The following is a 19,786-nucleotide window of genomic DNA, read 5'->3' as shown; positions in this document are numbered from 1 at the left end:
AAATTGCCCCCTAATTGGGGGAAAAAAAAGAATTGGGTACTGTAAATTTAAAAATAAAAGTTGGGTGTGGGCGGGAAGCTGGTTGTCAGTCGGCAGCTGCCTCGTCAGCTGAAAAAGTCAACTCACGGGAATACCGTGGAGTGGGTAACTCGAGCTCATTCGTTTAGGGTAGGTTTAGATAACAAGCTTAGGGTTTTTGTTTTGTTTGGGGTTGGGGATTAGTTGTGGTAGGGGGTTGCTGTGTTTGTTCGTCTTTCAGCTGTTTGTTTAGTTATTGGTGATCGATGCTGTTGGGTGGCCGGGAGGTGGACTCCTTGTCCAAAATGCTTGGGGCCGAGTGTGTATCGGATTTCAGAATTTTTCGATTGCGAAATATAGTAACGTGTGCAGAACTTGGCTATAATAGCGGCCTCAACCGGGACCTGGGATTCATGACTCATTACATTCATCCCCCACCATCTGGCCTGGGCTTGCGAAATCCTACCAACTGTCCTGGCTTGAGACAATTCACACCTCTTTAACCTGGGGTTACCCCTATCTCTGGATCTGTAAAGACTTAATTACCTACAAATGCTCGCATTCTAATCATTGTCTTGCATCTTTGGATTTGTCTATATAGATTATAGAATTTACAGTGCAGAAGGAGGCCATTCAGCCCATCGAGTCAGCACTGGCTCTTGGAAAGAGCACCCTACCAAAGGTCAACACCTCCACCCTATCCCCATAACCCAGTAACCCCACCCAACACTAAGGGCAATTTTGGACACTAAGGGCAATTTATCATGGCCAATGCACCTAACCTGCAAATCTTTGGACTATGGGAGGAAACTGGAGCACCCGGAATAAACCCACGCACACACGGGAAGGATGTGCAGACTCCGCACAGACAGTGACCCAAGCCGGAATCGAACCTGGGACCCTGGAGCTGTGAAGCAATTATGCTATCCACAATGCTACCGTGCTGTCCATGTTTCTGGAACAAACCTCTTCATTCACCTGAGGAAGGAGCAGTGCTCCGAAAGCTAGTGTTTGAAACAAACCTGTTGGACTTTAACCTGGTGTTGTAAGACTTCTTCCTCATCGTGAAATTTTTATGGTGCTGTTGTACTATCGCTCTTGGTGGAAGTGGCTGACTCAGGGGGAGGGAGTCTTTGGTCAATGGTCCGGGATAATCCGTACGCTCCAATTTGGGTTGATATGGCTTTTATTAACAAGCTACTGGCCTCTATTCCTGACTTGGACTCACAACAGCTAATTTGGGGGTTGGGCGGGGGGGGGGGGGGGGGAGACTAATAATAATAATTTTTATCAGTGTCGCATGTAGACTTACATTAACACTGCAATGAAGTAACTAGTCGCCACATTCCGGCGCCTGTTCGGGTACACAGAGGGAGAATTCAGAATGTCCAATTCACCTATTAACGCGTCTTTCGGGACTTGTGGGAGGAAACTGGAGCGCACGGAGGAAACACACGCAGACACCCGGAGACCGTGCAGACTCCGCACGGTGACCCAAGCCGGGAATCAAACCTGGGACCCTGGAGCTGTGAAGCAACAGTGCTAACCATCCGGGGGGGGACCTGGGGTATTGATTTGCATCTCGCCAGATCTATGGCGGGATTTACCGACTGTTCATGCCGGCAGGATATTGCGGTCCCACATTGGCGCACAGTTTCCCGGCAATGAGGGGTGCAGTCACCGGGTCATCGCATTGACAACTGCGGGGTCGGTAAATCACGCTGGCAGGCCGCTTCCGCTGCAGAAAAATACGCGGCGGCTTGGTCGGGAAAGCCCGTCCCTAGCTTCTGTTTTCTGGGATTCCAGGTAATTCATGATTGGTCTTCGCTTCATAAACTAAGTTAGACATAGAAGATGTAGACATAGAATTTACAGTGCAGAACGAGGCCATTTGGCCCATCGAGTCCGCACCGGAAAGACCAACCCACCTAAGCCCCCACCTCCATCCTATCCCCATAACCCAGTGACCCCACTTAACCTTTTGGACACTAAGGGCAATTTAGCATGGCCAATCCACCTAACCTGCACATCTTTGGACTGTGGGAGGAAACCGGCGGAAACCCATGCAGACACGGGGAGAACGTGCAGACGCTGCACAGACAGTCCCCCAAGCTGGGAATCGAACCTGGGACCCTGGAGCTGTGAAGCAACTGTGCTAACCACACTGATTCCGTGCTGCCCTTCTCCTGTATACTTGACTGGTGAGTGGGGGTTTAGAACTGACTTGCAGAGGTTGGGTGACCTCCCCTTGTACGTGGCGGGCAGGGTTTAGACGGCCAAAATGAATGTCCTTCCAAGGTTTTTATTTATTTTTCAGTGCCTCCCCATTTTTCTCCCCAAATCATTTTTTGCTGCAGTCAGATCATAGGAAGAGAGAGAGAGAGAGAGAGAGAGAGACAGAGAGAGAGAGACTAATTTGTTATTTTATGACTGGGAAGCTAATATTGAAAAGTGCTGCAGTGGCTCAAAGATCCAATTCCATATGGGGACAGATGGAGGGAGGCTCTTATTGTTGGAGCCATTGCTGTTTGTCCTTCATATAAATGAAGCCGGGAATCGAACCTGGGGACCCTGGCACTGTGAAGCCATAGTGCTAACCACTGTGCTACCATGTGTATGTACACTGATCCCTTAACGTAGCAGAGCAAGTGGATCCAGTGGTGAAGAAGGCATATGGTATATCTGCCTTTATTAGCCGAGGCACAGAGGCAGGTTATGCTGGAACTGTTTAGGTTAGGCCACAGCTAGAATATTGTGCGCAGTTCTGGAATCCACATTACAGGAGGGATGTGATAGCATTGGAGAGGGTGCAGAGGAGATTTACCAAGATGGTCATAGAATAATAGAATCCACAGTGCAGAAGCAGGCCACCGGGCCCATCGAGTTTGCACCGGCCCCCGGAAAGAGCACACCACCCAAGCCCACACCTCCACCCCATCCCCGCAACCCAACACAACCTTTGTGGTCATTTAGCATGGCCAATCCACCTAACCTGCACATCTCTGGACTGTGGGAGTAAACCCACGCAGCCACGGGGAGAATGTGCAAACTCCGCACAGACAGTGACCCAAGCCGGGATTCGAATCTGGGCCCCTGGAGCTGTGAAGCAACAGTGCTAACCACTGTGCTACCGTGCCTGTGCTGGAGAGTTCTAGTTATGAAGAGAGATTGGATAGACTTTGATTGTTTTCCTTGGATCAGAGAAGTCTGAGGGGAGACATGATTGAGATGTATAAAATTCTGAGAGGCATGGATAGAGTAGACAGGAACAAACATTTCCCCTGGGTGGAGGGGTCAATGACTAGGGGGCAGGGATTTACGGCAAGGGGCTGGTGGCTTAGAGGGGATGAGAGGAAAAAGTTTTTACCCAGAGAGTGGTGGGAGCTTGGAATTCCCTGCCTGAAAGGGCCGTGGAGGCAGAGACCCTCATAACATTTCGAGAGCCAGGTTTGGAAGTGGGAGGTTGCAGATTATACATTCCTGCAATGAAGATGGGTCCAAGCACAAAACTGCCCAGAACTGCCCATGAGTTGGCTAACTCTCTTCAAATCACTGACTGACGATGTCACATGTTGAAACGTCACATGGGTGCAATAACAGAAGGGTGACCCAACGCACGGGTCACATTCAGCAACCAAGCCCTGGAATAATACCCCTGAAGCCCAGGTAATTCAGTGAAACCTCTTTCATGTCCTATTTGAAGTTTGGAATGGCTGCTGCCTGACTGATGCACGATAAATCTTTTGGAACTTGAGATCTTTGCAGAATAAAGGGATGTGGATTTAAACTTTACAAGACACTTCCAAGACTCTATAGTATAAATCACATTGCAGCCCTGGGAGCCATCCATTCATAGGGATTCCATGTCTGAAATTGAGGTCACAGCACACTGTTGAAGAGAACATAGAAAGTTTTATCGCTATAAATAACCAATGTGCTGAGCCTGGCCTGGGAACTGAAAGTGTCACTTCCTCCAGCCTTTCTATTCCCATCCACATTGAATTGTCAATACTCAGCTGAATTGACAATCTACAAAATGTCCATGTTGGTTAATACCTTGTTGGTGGTGCATACTGGTGCTAGATCAGAGATCTTCGAGGAATCCCATCCTCTTAAAGAATTATGAAATACGTTATTTTTTATTTCAAATTTCATTCAATTCTGCTACAGCAGTTAATACCAAGGAACAACAGAACCAAGAGGCTGCACGCCAATAAAATATATCTCCTCTCGCTTCCTTTTCAAAGCAATTATATTAAACTGATTTTCCAGAATACTACAAGCAGTAAAGTGCAAGTCATATTCTTAAACTAAAATCGAACAATTAGTGCAGAAACAAGCCACTTGTCACAACTGGTCTATGCCGGTGTTTATGCTCCACACAAACGTCCTCCCACCTTAACACGTCTTTCCATTCCCTTCCTCGAGCTAAACAATCAGGTTGCATCACCAGGTTTTGCTGCTCAATAACCGACAATTTTTTTAAAAATCATACGGTTGAAGAAATCTATTACGAACAGGACACAAGGGATTAAACAGCTAAAGTACAAGCCATTGTTCCTACCTGTTTGACTTGTTCAACAACTTTATCCTGTGTGTTTGAGGTGCTATCCTGTGAAACTGGTGATAAATTCTGTAATACCGCTTGGGTTTTAGGTGGTGCTGTGACGGATAAGCTAACCAGCCCCGCTTGCTTGGACTGCGAGATTGGTGACACTGGCCTGCTTGCAGCCAGGGGAGTCCTATTAGTCAATGTCTGATGTACAGGAGCAGAGGATATTGTCCCTGAAAGGGTCACTTGTGGCACGGATGAGGTAGGCAGTGCATTGGCAATCAATCGTTGGCATGCCTGGCCAGAGTCGCTTGTCGATCGCATCAACGTCACAGTCTGCAAAATCGGAAGTGCAAAAATATAGGGTCATAAGACAAACATTCAGATTATCTTCAGATCAGCAAAACCTTTGTATAAATACTATACCTACTCACATTAATTTAGCACTCACAGGCAGGTTGACAGGCACTTCTAAAGTGCTTTCCAACATAGCGCATAAATGAATAAATACCAAATCAGGAGGAAAAGCAGTAATAGTATGGTCAGAGAGAGAATGGTCTGGAGGAAGGTTTCCATTGGGGAGCCAGTTAGTAATGTGGAGGCTGTCCAAAGAACAGGGACAAGGTGGTTAGAATTACACACACCAATGATGGAACACAGAAGCAGGCTGGGTCAAAATACAGGGCAATATTAAGGGGCATATATTTGACAAATGAATTACAATATTGAAAAATGTGACATGGTGCATTTTAGCAGGATGATTAAGGAGGATGCGTGCTCCATGAACACTGGGTAGGGGAGCAAATAGATCCGGGGATGCAGACTGACAATTCACTAAAATTGGCAACACAGGTTAATGACACGGTTTTCATTTTTCTTTAAATAAATAGAGTGCAGGGAAGAACACATGGAGGAGACACAGAAACTGATACTAATATTAAACAATAAAACGGATATCTATTCAAATACATTAATAACAGTACTTATTCATATCTAGCACAGAAGTTTCAATTTCTCTACACAGTGAGTTGATATTTAAAAGGAAGGTTTGTACATAACCATAAAGACAAAAATAGGTTACATGTTCTTAGGCTTAATATGGCATGATTGAAGCACGAGTATTTTTTACATGTGGGTAATTTATGGAATACGCCAACACATGGCATGACAACTATTGATGAAAGTGAAACCCACAGAAGGCAAGCAGATTGTGGTACTGCAAGATAGGGGTCTGGCATCAATCAATACGGGGGACGGAATTTGGGCGTGTGGATCCTGATGATGAACTCTCTTCCCATTCATAACTTTTGCTTTATATGCAATTGTGCATCAAAATGAAAAGCTCAGCCGAGTTCGGAAAAGTTACTAAGTAAAACATTAGGGATTGGAACAGTCAAAGCAAGTTCTGAGGAGGATTCAACGGGTCTGGGGTAATAAACGGTACGGATTGAGAATCTGTTTTTTTCAATTCATTTACGGGATAGGGACGTTGTTGGTTAGGCCATATTTGTTGCCCATCCCTAGTTACCCTTCAGAAGATGGTGGTGAGTTGTCTTCTTGAACCGTTTCAGTCTTGAGGTGTAGGTACACCCACTGTGCTGTTAGGGAGAGAGTTCCAGGATGTTGCCCCAGCGATAGTGAAGGAAGGAGATATATTTCCAAGTCAGGGCGGTGAGTGACTTGATGGGGAACCTCCAGATGGTGGGGGTCCCAGCTATCTGCTGCTCTTGTCCTTGGATTGGATTTGTTTATTGCCACGTGTACCGAGGTACAGTGAAAAGTATTTTTCTGTGAGCAGCTCAACAGATCAATAAGTACATGTAAAGAAAAGGAAATAAAAGAAAATACATAATAGGGCAACACAAGGTACACAATGTAACTACATAACACCGGCATCAGGTGAAGTATACAGGGGTGTAGTGTTAATGAGGTCAGTCCACAAGAGGGTCGTTTAGGAGTCTGGTAACAGCGGGGGAAAAGCTGTTTATGAGTCTGTTTGTGCGTGTTCTCAGACTTCTGTATATCCTGCTCGATGGAAGAAGTTGGAAGAGTGAGTAGGGCGGGTGGGAGGGGTCTTTGATTATGCTGCCCGCTTTCCCCAGGCAGCGGGAGATGTAGATGGAGTCAATGGATGGGAGGCAGGTTTGTGTGATGGACTGGGCTATGTTCACGACTCTCTGAAGTTTCATGCGGTCTTGGGCCGAGCAGTTGCTATACCAGGCTGTGATGCAGCCAGATAGGATGCTTTCTATGGTGCATCTGTAAAAGTTGGTAAGAGTTAACATGGACATGCCAAATTTCCTTAGCTTCCTGAGGAAGTATAGGCGTTGTTGTGCTTTCTTGGTGGTAGCACGACATGGGTGGACCAGGACAGATTTTTGGTGGTGTACCCCTAGGAATTTGAAACTGCAAACCATCTCCACCTCGGCCCCGTTGATGCTGACAGGGGTGTGTACAGTACTTTGCTTCCTGAAGTCAATGACCTGCTCTTTAGTTTTGCTGGCATTGAGGGAGAGATTGTTGTCGCTGCATCACTCCACTAGGTTCTCAATCTCCCTCCTGTATTCTGACTCATCGTTATTAGAGATCCGGCCCACTATGGTCGTATCATCAGCAAACCTGCAGGTGGAGTTGGAACCAAATTTTGCCACACAGTCGTGTATGTACAGGAAGTAGAGTAGGGGGCTAAGTACGCAGCCTTGCGAGGCCTTGGTATTGAGGACTATTGTGGGCTGGTCCTGGGTTTGCAAGGTGTTGTCTAAGGAATCTTGGTGAGGTACTTGTAGATAGTACACACGGTTAGCAGACAGGAAGCAGCAAAGAAAAATAAATGGTAATTCTCAGGATGGCAGACTGTTCTGGGGCAGCACGGTAGCATGGTGGTTAGCATAAATGCTTCACAGCTCCAGGGTCCCAGGTTCGATTCCCGGCTGGGTCACTGTCTGTGCGGAGTCTGCACGTCCTCCCCGTGTGTGCATGGGTTTCCTCCGGGTGCTCCGGTTTCCTCCCACAGTCCAAAGATGTGCGGGTTAGGTGGATTGGCCATGCTAAATTGCCCGTAGTGTCCTAAAAAGTAAGGTTAAGGGGGGGGGGGGGGGTTGTTGGGTTATGGGTATGGGGTGGATACGTGGGTTTGAGTAGGGTGATCATGGCTCGGCACAACATCGAGGGCCGAAGGGCCTGTTCTGTGCTGTACTGTTCTATGTTCTATGTTACTAGTGAGGTACCACAAGGATCACTGCTGGAGGCGCAACTGTTCCGTACCCAAACAGGCGCCGGAGTGTAGCGACTAGGGGATTTTCATAGTAACTTCATTGCACGCCTACTTGTGACAATAAAATATTATCATTATTTTATCAATCTTTATAAATGATTTGGACATGGAATATTTTTTAATTGGATGAGACAAAATTAGGTGAAAATGTGAGCTGTGAGGAGGATGCAAAGAGGCTTCAAGGGTATTTAAACAGGCCAAGTGAATGTGCAAAAACTTGGCAGATCAATATAATGTGAATAAGTGAGATGTTATCCACTTTGGTAGAAAAAAACAGAACGGCAGGGTGTCTCTTAAATGGAGAGAGGGGTTGGGAAATGTTAACGTCCAAAACAAACTAGGTGTCCTTGTTCATGAGTCATGAAAAGCTGGGAGGCAGGTACAGCAAGTAATGAGGAAGTCAAATGATATGCTGGCCTTCAACACAAAACAATGTGAGTACAGCAGTAAAGGTGTCTTGCTGCAATTGTAGAGAACCCTGGTGAGAAAGTTTTGATCTCTGACATCATGTCTCAAAAAGTTGGTTTACAGATGCAACAGGTGATTACGGCCGTGATTGGAGTTTTGTCCTTCATTGCGAGAGGGATGGAGTTTAAGCTGCAACTGTATACGGTGTTAGTAAGACCATAAGACCGTAAGACATAGGAGCAGAATTAGGCCACTTGGCCAATCGGGTCTGCTCCACCATTCAATCATATGGCTGATATTTTCTCATCCCCATTCTCCTGCCTTCTTCCCATAACCCCTGATCCCCTTATTAATCAAGAACAGTGAGGCCACGCCTGGAGTATTGTGTTCAGTATTGGTCTCCTTACCTCAGAAAGAATGTACTGGCACTGGCGGGTGTGCAGAGGAGATTCACTAAATTAATCCCAGAGTTTAGGGGGTTGGATTACAAGGAGAGGTTAAGTAGGCTGGGACTGTACTCGTTGGAATTTAGAAGGATGCGGGGGGGGACCTTATACAAACATATTCAATTATGAAGGATAGACGCGGGCAGGTTGTTTCCACTGGCAGGTGAAAGCAGAACTAGAGGGCATAGCCTCAAATAAGGGGAAGTAAACTCAGGACTGAGTTTCTCTTCACCTAAAGGGTTGTGAATCTATGGAATTCACTGGCCAGTGAAGCAGTTGAGGCTCCTTCATTAAATGTTTATTTATAATAAAGGGTTGCGGTAGTCAGGCGGGAAAATGGAGCTGAGTCCACAAAAGATCAGCCATGATCTCATTGAATGGCGGAGCAGGCTCAAGGAGCCAGATGGCCTACTCCTGCTCCTAGTTCTTATGTTCTTATCAAAGGGAGAGTGTACTTGTCATAGAGGGAATGCAATGGAGGTTCACCAGGTTAATCCCTGGAATGGCTGGATTGCCTTTGAAGAGAGATTGAGGAGACCGAGTCTGTATTCCCTAAACTTCAGACAGGGCGTGACAGTATAAATAGGATCGTTCCCCTGGCTGGCGAGTCTAGAACCAGGGTCACACTCAGAATAAGGGCCAAACCATTTAAGACCGAGATGAAAAGGAATTTCTTCAGTCAGACGGTGGTGAATCTTTGGAATAATCTCTCTCAAGAGGGATGTGGAAGCTCAATCATTGAGCATGTTCAAGACTGAAATCTATCCATCATCAAGAGAAATGGTGATAGTGGTGAAAAATGGCATTGGGGTAGAGGATGAAAATGGTGCAGCAGGCTCGACTACTCCTGTTTCAGCATTTTGATGTTGCCAGGTTTGTGGAGAGCCTCGGAAGGAAGCCCAATCTTTTCCCAAACTGATATCCACATGCACATGCATACTTTCCCACACTCCAGAGCACAAACAGGACTGAGCTGCCTGGCCTTTGTGGGCAAGATCATCAGGACTCAAAGGGTGGAGGAGGCAGTGTGTGGCCCATGCATCTGTCACATGAACACCCTTGCAGTAGGTTTCCAGGCCGGGCGCGGGGGGGGGGGGGCAGACTGGTTAAAACCATTTTTCAAGAGTGGAGATTTGGTGGGTGGGAGGCAGAAATTGTAATTATTACAATGAATCCCACAATTACAAACTGGAAACAGTTGGAGCCGCTGAAAACGGATTCACAAAGTGTAGAAGTAACGGTGCTGCTGGAAGTACTAAAAGCAGCTACACTTGTTAAATTTGTCTTTAAGTTTCTGTGTGAACCATTTATCTGTAAAAGTAACATTTGTCGCTACCAATAACCCTTCATATACCACCTTTATTTCACATGTTTTACCTGCTGTTGTGAAAGGTGTGCTTGTGACTGCTGGAGTTGTGCTGGCGGTTGAGTTTGCATCGGTATGTGAATTGGAGCTTGTACTTGCTGCTGCTGCTGCTGCTGCAGCTGAACCTGAAGCTGGGTCTGAGTAAAAGAAATAGGCTGTTGCTGGGCCTTAACCTGCGGAGGGTTGAGAGGCTGGGGCTGAGGTTGGAGAACGGACTGGGGATGAAGCTGGGGATGGGGTTGCAGCTGGGTTTCGACCATGTGCTGTTGCGTCAACTGAATAGTAGCTGGGAGTGATGCCAATGGCATAGCCGTGGGTTGCAGTCTGCCAGGCAGCTGGGGTGGAGGCGTGTGCAGGCTGGCTGCGTTCTGTACTGGAGGTCCTTTGGAAGGGTCGTATTGCTGTTGGTTTTGTTTCTGGCCAGTGAGCTGTATCGTCTGATGACTAGGGGGCATTCCACCTGAGGAGATGTTAAATAAAGAATATAGAGTCAGTGTCATTTGTTCTTTTCTTAATCAATGCATTTATTTTTTGCGAATGGTGAATAAATGCAATTAGCAAAATGACCAAATACAAAGTTTAGAAATATGCACCCACAGAACCAGGCTGTGAAATACTGCTCAATACAAAATATTTGGGATCCTGGATTTTATAAAGAGGCGTATAGAGGACAAAAGCAAAGAAGCTACTTTGAAGTTTCATAAAACACCGGTTAGGCATCAACTGCAGTAGTGTGTCCAATTCTGAGCATCGCACATTAAGAAGGACGTCAATAGCTTAGAGGATGCAAAAGAGATTAACCAGGGTTGAAGAACTTCAGTTACGTAGAGAGAGAAGCTGGTATTTTTCTCCTTAGAACAGAGGCTAAAGGGAGAGTAAATTCTGTTCAAAATCATGCGGGGTTATGATCATTAAATGGGGAGAAACTGTTCCCATTGTGGGAGGGTTGGTAACCAGAGAACCCAGATTTAAAATAACTGGTGCAAGAACACGAGACAAGACTTATTTTTAAACCCACCAAAAAGTGATGATGATCTGGAATGCACTGCCTGAAAGGGTGGTAGAAGCAAATTCAACAATAACATTGAAAAGAAAATTGGATAAATACTCAAAGGGGAAAACATTGCAGGGTTATGGGGAAAGATTAGTGCAGCTAATTGAGCAGAGCTTTCAAAGAGCCAACAGGAACGAAACAGATCGAATGGACATCTTCAATGTTGAATGATTCAAAGTCTGCTTCTCTGTAACAGAAACATCGGAAAAAAACAACTACTAAAAGGACCCATTTCATGAGATGCTTGGAATTAAGCGTAAATTAATTTTTTAAATCAAACCTGATTAAAATCAAACAGAATCTTTTCAACACATTTGACGAGGGGGGAAAGAATTCTCGGTACAGAACTCCTTGTTGAGATTCAGCACTTGCTTTTCTGTCATGAAGCTCTATTGAATGTTTTAAAAAACAGTTTATTGACACCAAAACAAATTAACCCATACTCTGCGGGCATAAGATATCACAGAGACAAATTTACTGATTCCGCTTGAGTATACGCTACAATTTTCTACAGATCGTCATCCTAGAGGTTTCAATCCAAACTAAACAGAGACAAACCACGATACCAAACTGATGAGAGCAACATACAATTGCCTCAAACCTGTAAGCGAAGTACAAGTTCAGCTATGGGTAATAAACTCTCGACGGGATTCCAATATTTCAAATGTAATTATGTTGAATTGGTTTGCTGATGCAGGAACAAGGCAGAACGCAGAATATCAAATCTTGATATAGCTTCAGCTCCTCCTTCACCACAAGGTAAAACATATAGTCCTCAACTTCTGGCACAAAGTTTGTGAAAGTTGCAAACAGTGTCATGAATTTAATTCACAAAATTAAATAACGCAAAACAAGGCGGGGGAGAGGCTTTATGGCATCGAGGCTGAATCTTCTAGGTAGGAGTTAGAAATAAACGTACCCGGGGGGCTCTTCATAAGCTTAACTTCACCAGACTAGTGGAACAGATGGAGGAGGAATTTAAAAGGTGGGACATGGTGCCGCTATCGCTGGCGGGCAGAGTGCAATCCGTCAAAATGACGGTTCTCCCGAGGTTCTTGTTCCTCTTCCAGTGCTTGCCCATCTTTATCCCTAGGGCCTTTTTTAAAAGGGTGACCAGCAGCATCATGGGATTTGTTTGGGCGCATGGCACCCCGAGGGTGAAGAGGGTCTTCTTGGAGCGGAGTAGGGATGGGGGGGGGGCTGGCGTTGCCCAACCTCTCGGGGTATTACTGGGCGGCCAACGTGTCGATGGTGCGTAAGTGGGTGATGGAGGGGGCAGCATGGAAACGGATGGAGAGAGCGTCCTGTGGGGATACAAGCCTGGGGGCCCTGGTAACGGCGCCGTGGCCGCTCCCTCCCACGAGGTATACCACGAGTCCGGTGGTGGCGGCTACCCTCAAGATTTGGGGGCAGTGGAGGCGACATAGGGGAGAAGTGGGGGGCTCGATGGAGGCTCCGTTAAGGGGGAACCATAGGTTCGTCCCGGGGAACATGGATGGGGGATTTCGGGGATGGTATAGAGCGGGCATTAGACAGCTGAAGGACCTGTTTATCGGCAGAAGGTTTGCGAGCCTGGGGGAGTTGGAAGAGAAATTTGGGCTCCCGCCGGGAAACATGTTTAGATATCTGCAGGTAAAGGCATTTGCTAGACGGCAGGTGGAGGGATTCCCTGCGCTCCCCGCGAAGGGGGTGAGTGACAGGGTGCTCTCGGGGGTCTGGGTCGGGGAGGGGAAGATATCCGATATCTACAAGCCTATGCAGGAGAAGGAAGAGGCGTCAGTAGAGGAGCTGAAAACGAAGTGGGAGGGGGAACTGGGGGAACAGATCGAAGACGGGACATGGGCTGATGCCCTGGAGAGGGTAAATTCTTCCTCCTCGTGTGCGCGGCTTAGCCTCATCCAATTCAAGGTGCTGCATCGGGCCCACATGACTGGGATGAGGATGAATAGGTTCTTTGGGGGTGAAGATAGGTGTGCCAGGTGCTCGGGGAGTCCAGCGAACCATGCCCATATGTTCTGGGCATGCCCGGCATTGGAGGAGTTCTGGAAGGGGGTGGCGAGGACGGTGTCAAGGGTGGTGGGATCCAGGGTCAAGCCAGGATGGGGACTCGCGATCTTTGGGGTTGGGGTAGAGCCGGGAGTGCAGGAGGCGAAAGAGGCCGGTGTGCTGGCCTTTGCGTCCCTAGTAGCCCGGCGAAGGATTTTGCTACAGTGGAAGGACGCGAGGCCCCCAAGCGTGGAGACCTGGATCAATGACATGGCGGGCTTTATTAAGCTTGAGAAGGTTAAATTCGCCCTGAGAGGATCGGTGCAAGGGTTCTTTAAACGGTGGCAACCTTTCCTCGACTTTCTGGCTCAACGATAGGGTACTGGGACAGTAGCAGCAGCAACCGGGGGGGGGGGGGGGGGGGGGGGGGGGGGGGTTGATTATGTTAGCTTATTTTATTTAAATTTGATTTATCTAATTTTAATTTATGGTTAAGTTATCTTGTTTGGGGGGGGGGGTGGGGGAATGTGATACATGTGATGTTACGGTATGGGGGGAATTGTGGGTGTTATGGGGCTGTTAGTTGCATATTACTGCTTTTTGCTATACTTTTTGTTATATTTTCTGCAAAAAATTCCAATAAAAAAATTAAAAAAAAAAAAAAAGAAATAAACGTACCCCTCCAGTCACCTGTAAGTTAAGCATTTTGTGTTCAAATTACGCTGCAGCACTGTTAAATTCTGGATGAACAAAACCATAATCATGTTGGGAATGTAAGCATGCATGTCCAATTAATTAATAACCCGGTCATGAGAAACAATAAGACTGGTTAAATGTAGGTTGAATGTCACTAATGATAGACTGGTTGTGCATTACACACACTGTAACTTAACCCACCTACACAATTTGCAGTTTTGGCAAAATAGAGGAACTGCAAGGAAAACAAAGAACTGACTCAATATCCACCGACATACTCAAACATCTACCCAGGGAGATGAGAGTTAAAAAAAACAGAAGAAAAAACAGATGAAACGTGAATTATGCCACAACCTCCCCATAGGCTCCCTTTCCAGAGATACCTTGCTAAAATACAAAGAAATACTCGCCTGCTTCTTAAAGGTTGGAGGGAGCCTCATCATGTTCTGTACTGGTGTGGGAAATATTTGTTAAGAGTTCACCAATCTTAATAGGCGTCACCTTGTTAACCTACTGAGAGCTGGCTTCAACAAATGTTGCTTTAAAACTGCAGAACCACACGCACAACATGCAAAGGCTGATGATGCCATGGAATCTCGCTGAAATGTTTGTGCACAGTTTCCTAAATAACAAATCTATATTTCGAGCACAGATCTTCCCTGACATCAGGAATGAAATGAAAATCGCTTATTGTCACGAGTAGGCTTCAATGAAGTTACTGTGAAAAGCCCCTAGTCGCAACATTCCGGCGCCTGTTCAGGGAGGCTGGTACGGGAATCGAACCATGCTGCTGGCCTGCTCGGTCTGCTTTAAAAGCCACTGATTTAGCCCAGTGAGCTAAACCAGCCCCTGATAGATCCCCCATGCAAAAAACACATTACTTACCTCTCCAGATTAGTTCAATGCTGAGCCTCCCCATAAGTAAAGCCAGCCTGCAGTGCTAATGTAAGCCTACTTGTGACAATAAAGATTATTATATTTTTTTACACACCACCAGAATTGGTCATTTATGTTCTCCACACAAATAAACTAGGGTTTGAGCTCAAAGAAAGAAAGAACTTGCATTTATATGGCACCTGCCATGACCTCAGAATGCCCCAAAGTGTTTCACAGCCAATGGGCTACACCATAGATATAGGGGCAGAATTAGGCCATTCAGTCCATCGAGTCTACTCCATTCAATCCTGGCTATGTTTTTCTCATCCCTATTCTCTTGTCTTCTCCCCACAGCCCCTCATCTCCTTATTAATCAAGAACCCCTGATCTCCTTGTTAATCAAGAACCTATCTATCTCTGACTGAAAGACACTCAGTGATTTGGCCTCCACAGCCTTCTGCGGCAAAGAGTTCCACAGATTCACCACCCTCTGGCTGACGAAATTCCTCCTCATTTCTGTTTTAAAGGATCGTCCCTTCAGACTGAGACCTTGGGTTCTAGTTTCCCGTAGTGGAAACAACCCCATCACATTCATTCTATTTAGGCGCCTCATTATTCTGTCAGTTTCAATGAGACTCTTCCCCCCCCCCCCTCCCCCCCCCCCCCCCCCCCCCTCTCTCTCTCTCCGCGCACCCCCCATCCTTCTAAATTCCATCGAGTACAGTCCCAGGGTCTGACCTACATTTTTCACTTTCAATTGGTAGTGCATTCCAGGCCACCACCACCCTCTGTGTAAAACACTTCCCCCGCACATCTCCACTGAACCTTTCCCCCCCTCACCTTGAACTGTCCCCCCTGCCCTCTTGTAATTGTCATTTCCGCCCTGGGAAAAAGCCTCCAACTGTTTCCCCTATCTACACCCCAAATAATTTTATAAACTTCTATCAGGTCGCCCCTCAACCTCCATCTCTCTCAGGAGACCATTCCTAGTTTATTCAATCTCTCCTCATGAAATGAAATGAAATGAAAATTGCTTTTTGTCACGGGTAGGCTTCAAATGAAGTTACTGTGAAAAGCCCCTAGTCGCCACATTCCGGCACCTGTTCGGGGAGGCTGTTACGGGAATCGAACCGTGCTGCTGGCCTGCTTGGTCTGCTTTCAAAGCCAGCGATTTAGCCCTGTGCTAAACAGCCCCTAATGGTGAGAACTTCCCTGCTCTTCATATGTAGAGTGATCATGGAATCTTTACATCCATCTGAGTGGGCAGACAGGGCCTCAGTTAATGACTCATCCAAAAGACAGCACCTCCAGCAGTACAGCACACCCTCAGCACTGGACTGGAGCACTGGCCTAGCTCAAGTCTCTGGAGCCCACAACCTTCTGATTCAGAGGAGAGAGTGCCACTCAATGAGCCATGGTTGGCACCTGATGATTTTCATGGAATGAGAAGAAAAAAGACTGGTGAGGAAAGGAATGCGATGGAATAAAATATGAGTACTTAGTAACAATTACAAGTACTAGAAAAGTGAATAGCAATGAAGGAGCATGTATATTAAACAACAGACTACAAGGTAATCCTCGCAATGGCTCAGAAGCCTAACAGGTTAATAGGTCACACACAAGTCCTACTTTACTTTCATGGTTAGAAAACATTGTAAAAATATGCTGCAAGGAAAGATGAGGGTTACACATCACAACTTGGCTGCTTTATGTAGGAGTCAACTACCAAATATAAAACTGCAAATTTCAAACACTGCATAAAAAACACAAAGTTTATAGTATTCTCAAAAAGTCATAAACGGACAAGTATATTTCTGTCAGGTTTGATTCAACGGAGATTAATTTAATCTGAAACTCAAGATTGTACGAGCATGCGTCCACTGTTTGAAAACATCACATACTGCATTTATATTGCACTGATACTTTCAATATAGCACAGCCCTCTTTATAATGCACCATTAACTGGTTCTGAAGGGCGCTATTATAAAAGGATGGAATGGAGTTTATACTTTCTTGCAGCTTTTCCCTGCAAACAGAAATTTTAGCCTTTTGAAAATGTCACAAAAGTTCATGCATACTTGGTTTGACTCTGTACATTTTAATTTAAAACTGGCATTTGTTCACATTCAAGTTAGGACTAAGAAACAGACACTTTCTAAAAATGAATCCCTCACTAAAATTGTTGCTCTCACTTTAAATAGGTGGATACTACCATGGGAGGAAGTTTATGCACAATTTAAAAATATGGAAAAATGTCCTTGCAAATGAGAGAAGACATCAAAATGTGTTGTGAAGATGTGTGTTGATATCTCTTACCCTGCACTGTTGGCATGAGTTGCTGTAAGGGAACAATAGCTGGAGATCCTAAAGTAGTCACAGTTGTATGCTGGAAAACCATTCCATGACGACCACCTTCTATCCGTGGCCTTTTATTCTGATCTGAAGTCAAAAGCAAAACACAGAGTTCGCAATATTATGCAGTAAAAAAAACTTACTGAAGCACCTCCCTTCAAGGTCAACGCAGACTTGTTCATCATGCATGAAACGTCTGACTTTCAGCAACTTTCTAAACTTTCAAAACGGCGATGGTAGAGTATGCAAACTATTTAAAAGCTTAAAAGTATTACACAAGTTAGTGAACAGCCAGGTACCTCAAATCATCAAGTAGCTTTACAGCGTTTTTAGGGGCCAAACGAATGGTGCAAAGGACGTAGTACATTGAAAGTATCAGGTTTGTGTGTGATGGGATACTGTTTTTACATCACATTATATGCAGCATGCACTCACTCAATGGCACTCCGGCTAGTGATATAGGCACATTTTCCACAGCATGAAGTTCTGAGGAAGCTCGTTGGGGTTTTTCAACTTAAATAAAAGAAAATCACGAGGAACATTAGGTTAGTGAGAGCATTGTACAAGAGGCATATTATGTGACACGTATACATTAGAATAAGCTCTATATGTACCTCAACCATGTCTAACTGCACATTAATTCTCTTCAATCTACATTGATACTCACTAAGCTTATATACATGAAATGAAAAAATGAAAATCGCTTATTGTCACAAGTAGGCTTCAAATGAAGTTACTGTGAAAAGCCCCTAGTCGCCACATTCCGGCGCCTGTTCGGGGAGGCTGGTATGAGATATACACATTATGTATATCTCTCTCTCACTCAGGACATCCAGTCTGCTATATATAGTTTTGAAAATATTATTTTAGTTATGAAATTAGGCTGAACACTTTTCTCTTTAGTGAAGTGTAGGCTTATAGTTGATTTGACTGAGATTTAGAAGACAAAGGAAATTGATTGTATTCTCATAGACAGGGCATTCCCATTAAATAGTTTGGGGGAAACCAGGGGTCACATATTTTACGTTCTAGGTTAAGTCAAGATTCAACATCAGGAAGTGAATATTTCCCTAGAGAATGCTGAATTCTGGACCAGGCTCCCAGTTCATGTAATGGGTGCCAATTCACTGAATCCCTTCAAACGAGAACAGAACCTGTTTCTGGCTGGGACCAAGATAATTTCATACAATAGGATATAAACTACAAGCACTTGGGCGATACGGTAGCACAGTGGTTAGCACTGTTGTTTCACAGTGCCAGGGTTCCGGGTTTGATTCCCGACTTGGGTCACTGTCTGTGCATAGTGTGTACGTTCTCTCCGTGTCTGCGTGGGTTCCCTCCGGGTGCTCCAGTTCCGTCCCACAAGTCCTGAAAGACGTGCTGTTAGGTGAATTGGACATTCTGAATTCTCCCTGTGTGCCTGAACAGGTGCTGGAGTGTGGCAACTAGGGGATTTTCACAGTAACTTCATTACAGTGTTAATATAAGCCAACTTGTGACACTAATAAAGATTATTTTTATTATCAGGGGCAGAGCGATCTCCTGGAGTAGCTCCAATTGCCTCGATAGGTCAGAGAGGAATTTTCCAAATTGTCCTGGGCAAGGACATCACATGGTTTCATGTGGGGTGGAGAGGACAGATGTTGTTCTACACATGATGTGCAGGACAAGCGGGTGTTTACCTGTCCATCACCATTCATCAATAGGTTCCGAGCAAGTAACACACCCGAAAATGTGAATGGCATTCACAAGCTGTTCAAGCTTTGTTCTCACAGCACCAGTCTGTCAGAACCTGGGACACGTTACTGTTCTGTACAATGTACAACTGCACAAGAACTGCTCCATACGTTTCTGAGGAGATGAAGATCAGAGGTGCTCACAAGCATTTCACACCTTCCAGAGACCATATCTGAAATGATCCACAGAAGTGAACCAAACTGCATACAGAGAAATGATCCAGCAAATAGAAAAATATGTGCAGAATAGACAAAGCTTAGCTTTTAAAATTAAATCTTCAGCTAAAAAGGTTATGACCTCAGGGACTTTGATAATACGACCATTATGTTGCTTAAATTTCAACAAAAATATTTAATTGGTAACCAATTGCAGCATTATTTTGCTGACACATTTATGTGACAAATTTTATCATGATTTAGGCATTTAAATGAGGATCTGCTATAATAGCAATAGAGAATAAGGAGCTATGACAATTACATTTTATATTTATGGATATCACAATGTTATTTTCAAAATGTTAGAGACACACTTGCATACCCATAGGCTTTTTATGACCACCAGGCATCTATTACAGCCAACAAAGAATTTGTAAAGCGTAGTCATGGTTGTAATTTGGGACACACAGCAGCCAACGTGTGATGATTTTTACTTCATAGAATCATAGAATGTACAGTGCAAAAAGAGTCCATTTGGCCCATCAGGTCTGCACTGGCCCTTGGAAAGAGCACCCCACACTTCCAACCTCTCCTCGTAACCCAGTAACCCCACATAACCTCTTTTGGACACTAACGGCAATTTAGCATGGCCAATCCACCTAAAAAAGAGAACAGGGTACTTTAAATTTATTTTTAAAAACATTTATCCAGTAAGCAAAATCACAAAAACAGATTATCTGGCCATGAGCAAAGAACCAGAGAATTTCTACAGTGGAGGCCATTCAGCCCATCAAGTCTGCACGGACCCTCTGAAAATGCACCCTACCTAGACCTACACCCCTGCCCCAACCCCGTGCATGTTGCTG

General features: G+C 45.2%; 1 protein-coding gene across 12 annotated transcripts in view; it reads right to left on the bottom strand.

Annotated features, from left to right (window-relative positions):
* ep400 (E1A binding protein p400) overlaps positions 1 to 19,786 on the bottom strand; it is a 197,429-nt gene that overhangs the window by 124,098 nt on the left and 53,545 nt on the right. For 6 of the 12 annotated variants that reach the window (XM_038803932.1, XM_038804131.1, XM_038804405.1 and 3 more), the window contains 4 exons: positions 17,464 to 17,541; positions 16,993 to 17,115; positions 10,076 to 10,524; positions 4,583 to 4,906 (listed from right to left, as the gene is read on the bottom strand). In XM_038803932.1, coding sequence (XP_038659860.1) covers positions 4,583 to 4,906; positions 10,076 to 10,524; positions 16,993 to 17,115; positions 17,464 to 17,541 — 974 coding nt within the window. The remainder of the gene's footprint in view (positions 1 to 4,582; positions 4,907 to 10,075; positions 10,525 to 16,992; positions 17,116 to 17,463; positions 17,542 to 19,786) is intronic. The other 6 variants (XM_038804050.1, XM_038804838.1, XM_038804494.1 and 3 more) reach the window with 3 other exon arrangements.

Source organism: Scyliorhinus canicula, chromosome 1 (assembly GCF_902713615.1).
Source record: "Scyliorhinus canicula chromosome 1, sScyCan1.1, whole genome shotgun sequence".
NCBI lineage: Eukaryota > Metazoa > Chordata > Chondrichthyes > Carcharhiniformes > Scyliorhinidae > Scyliorhinus > Scyliorhinus canicula.
This window is presented reverse-complemented; position numbering and strand designations above follow the sequence as displayed.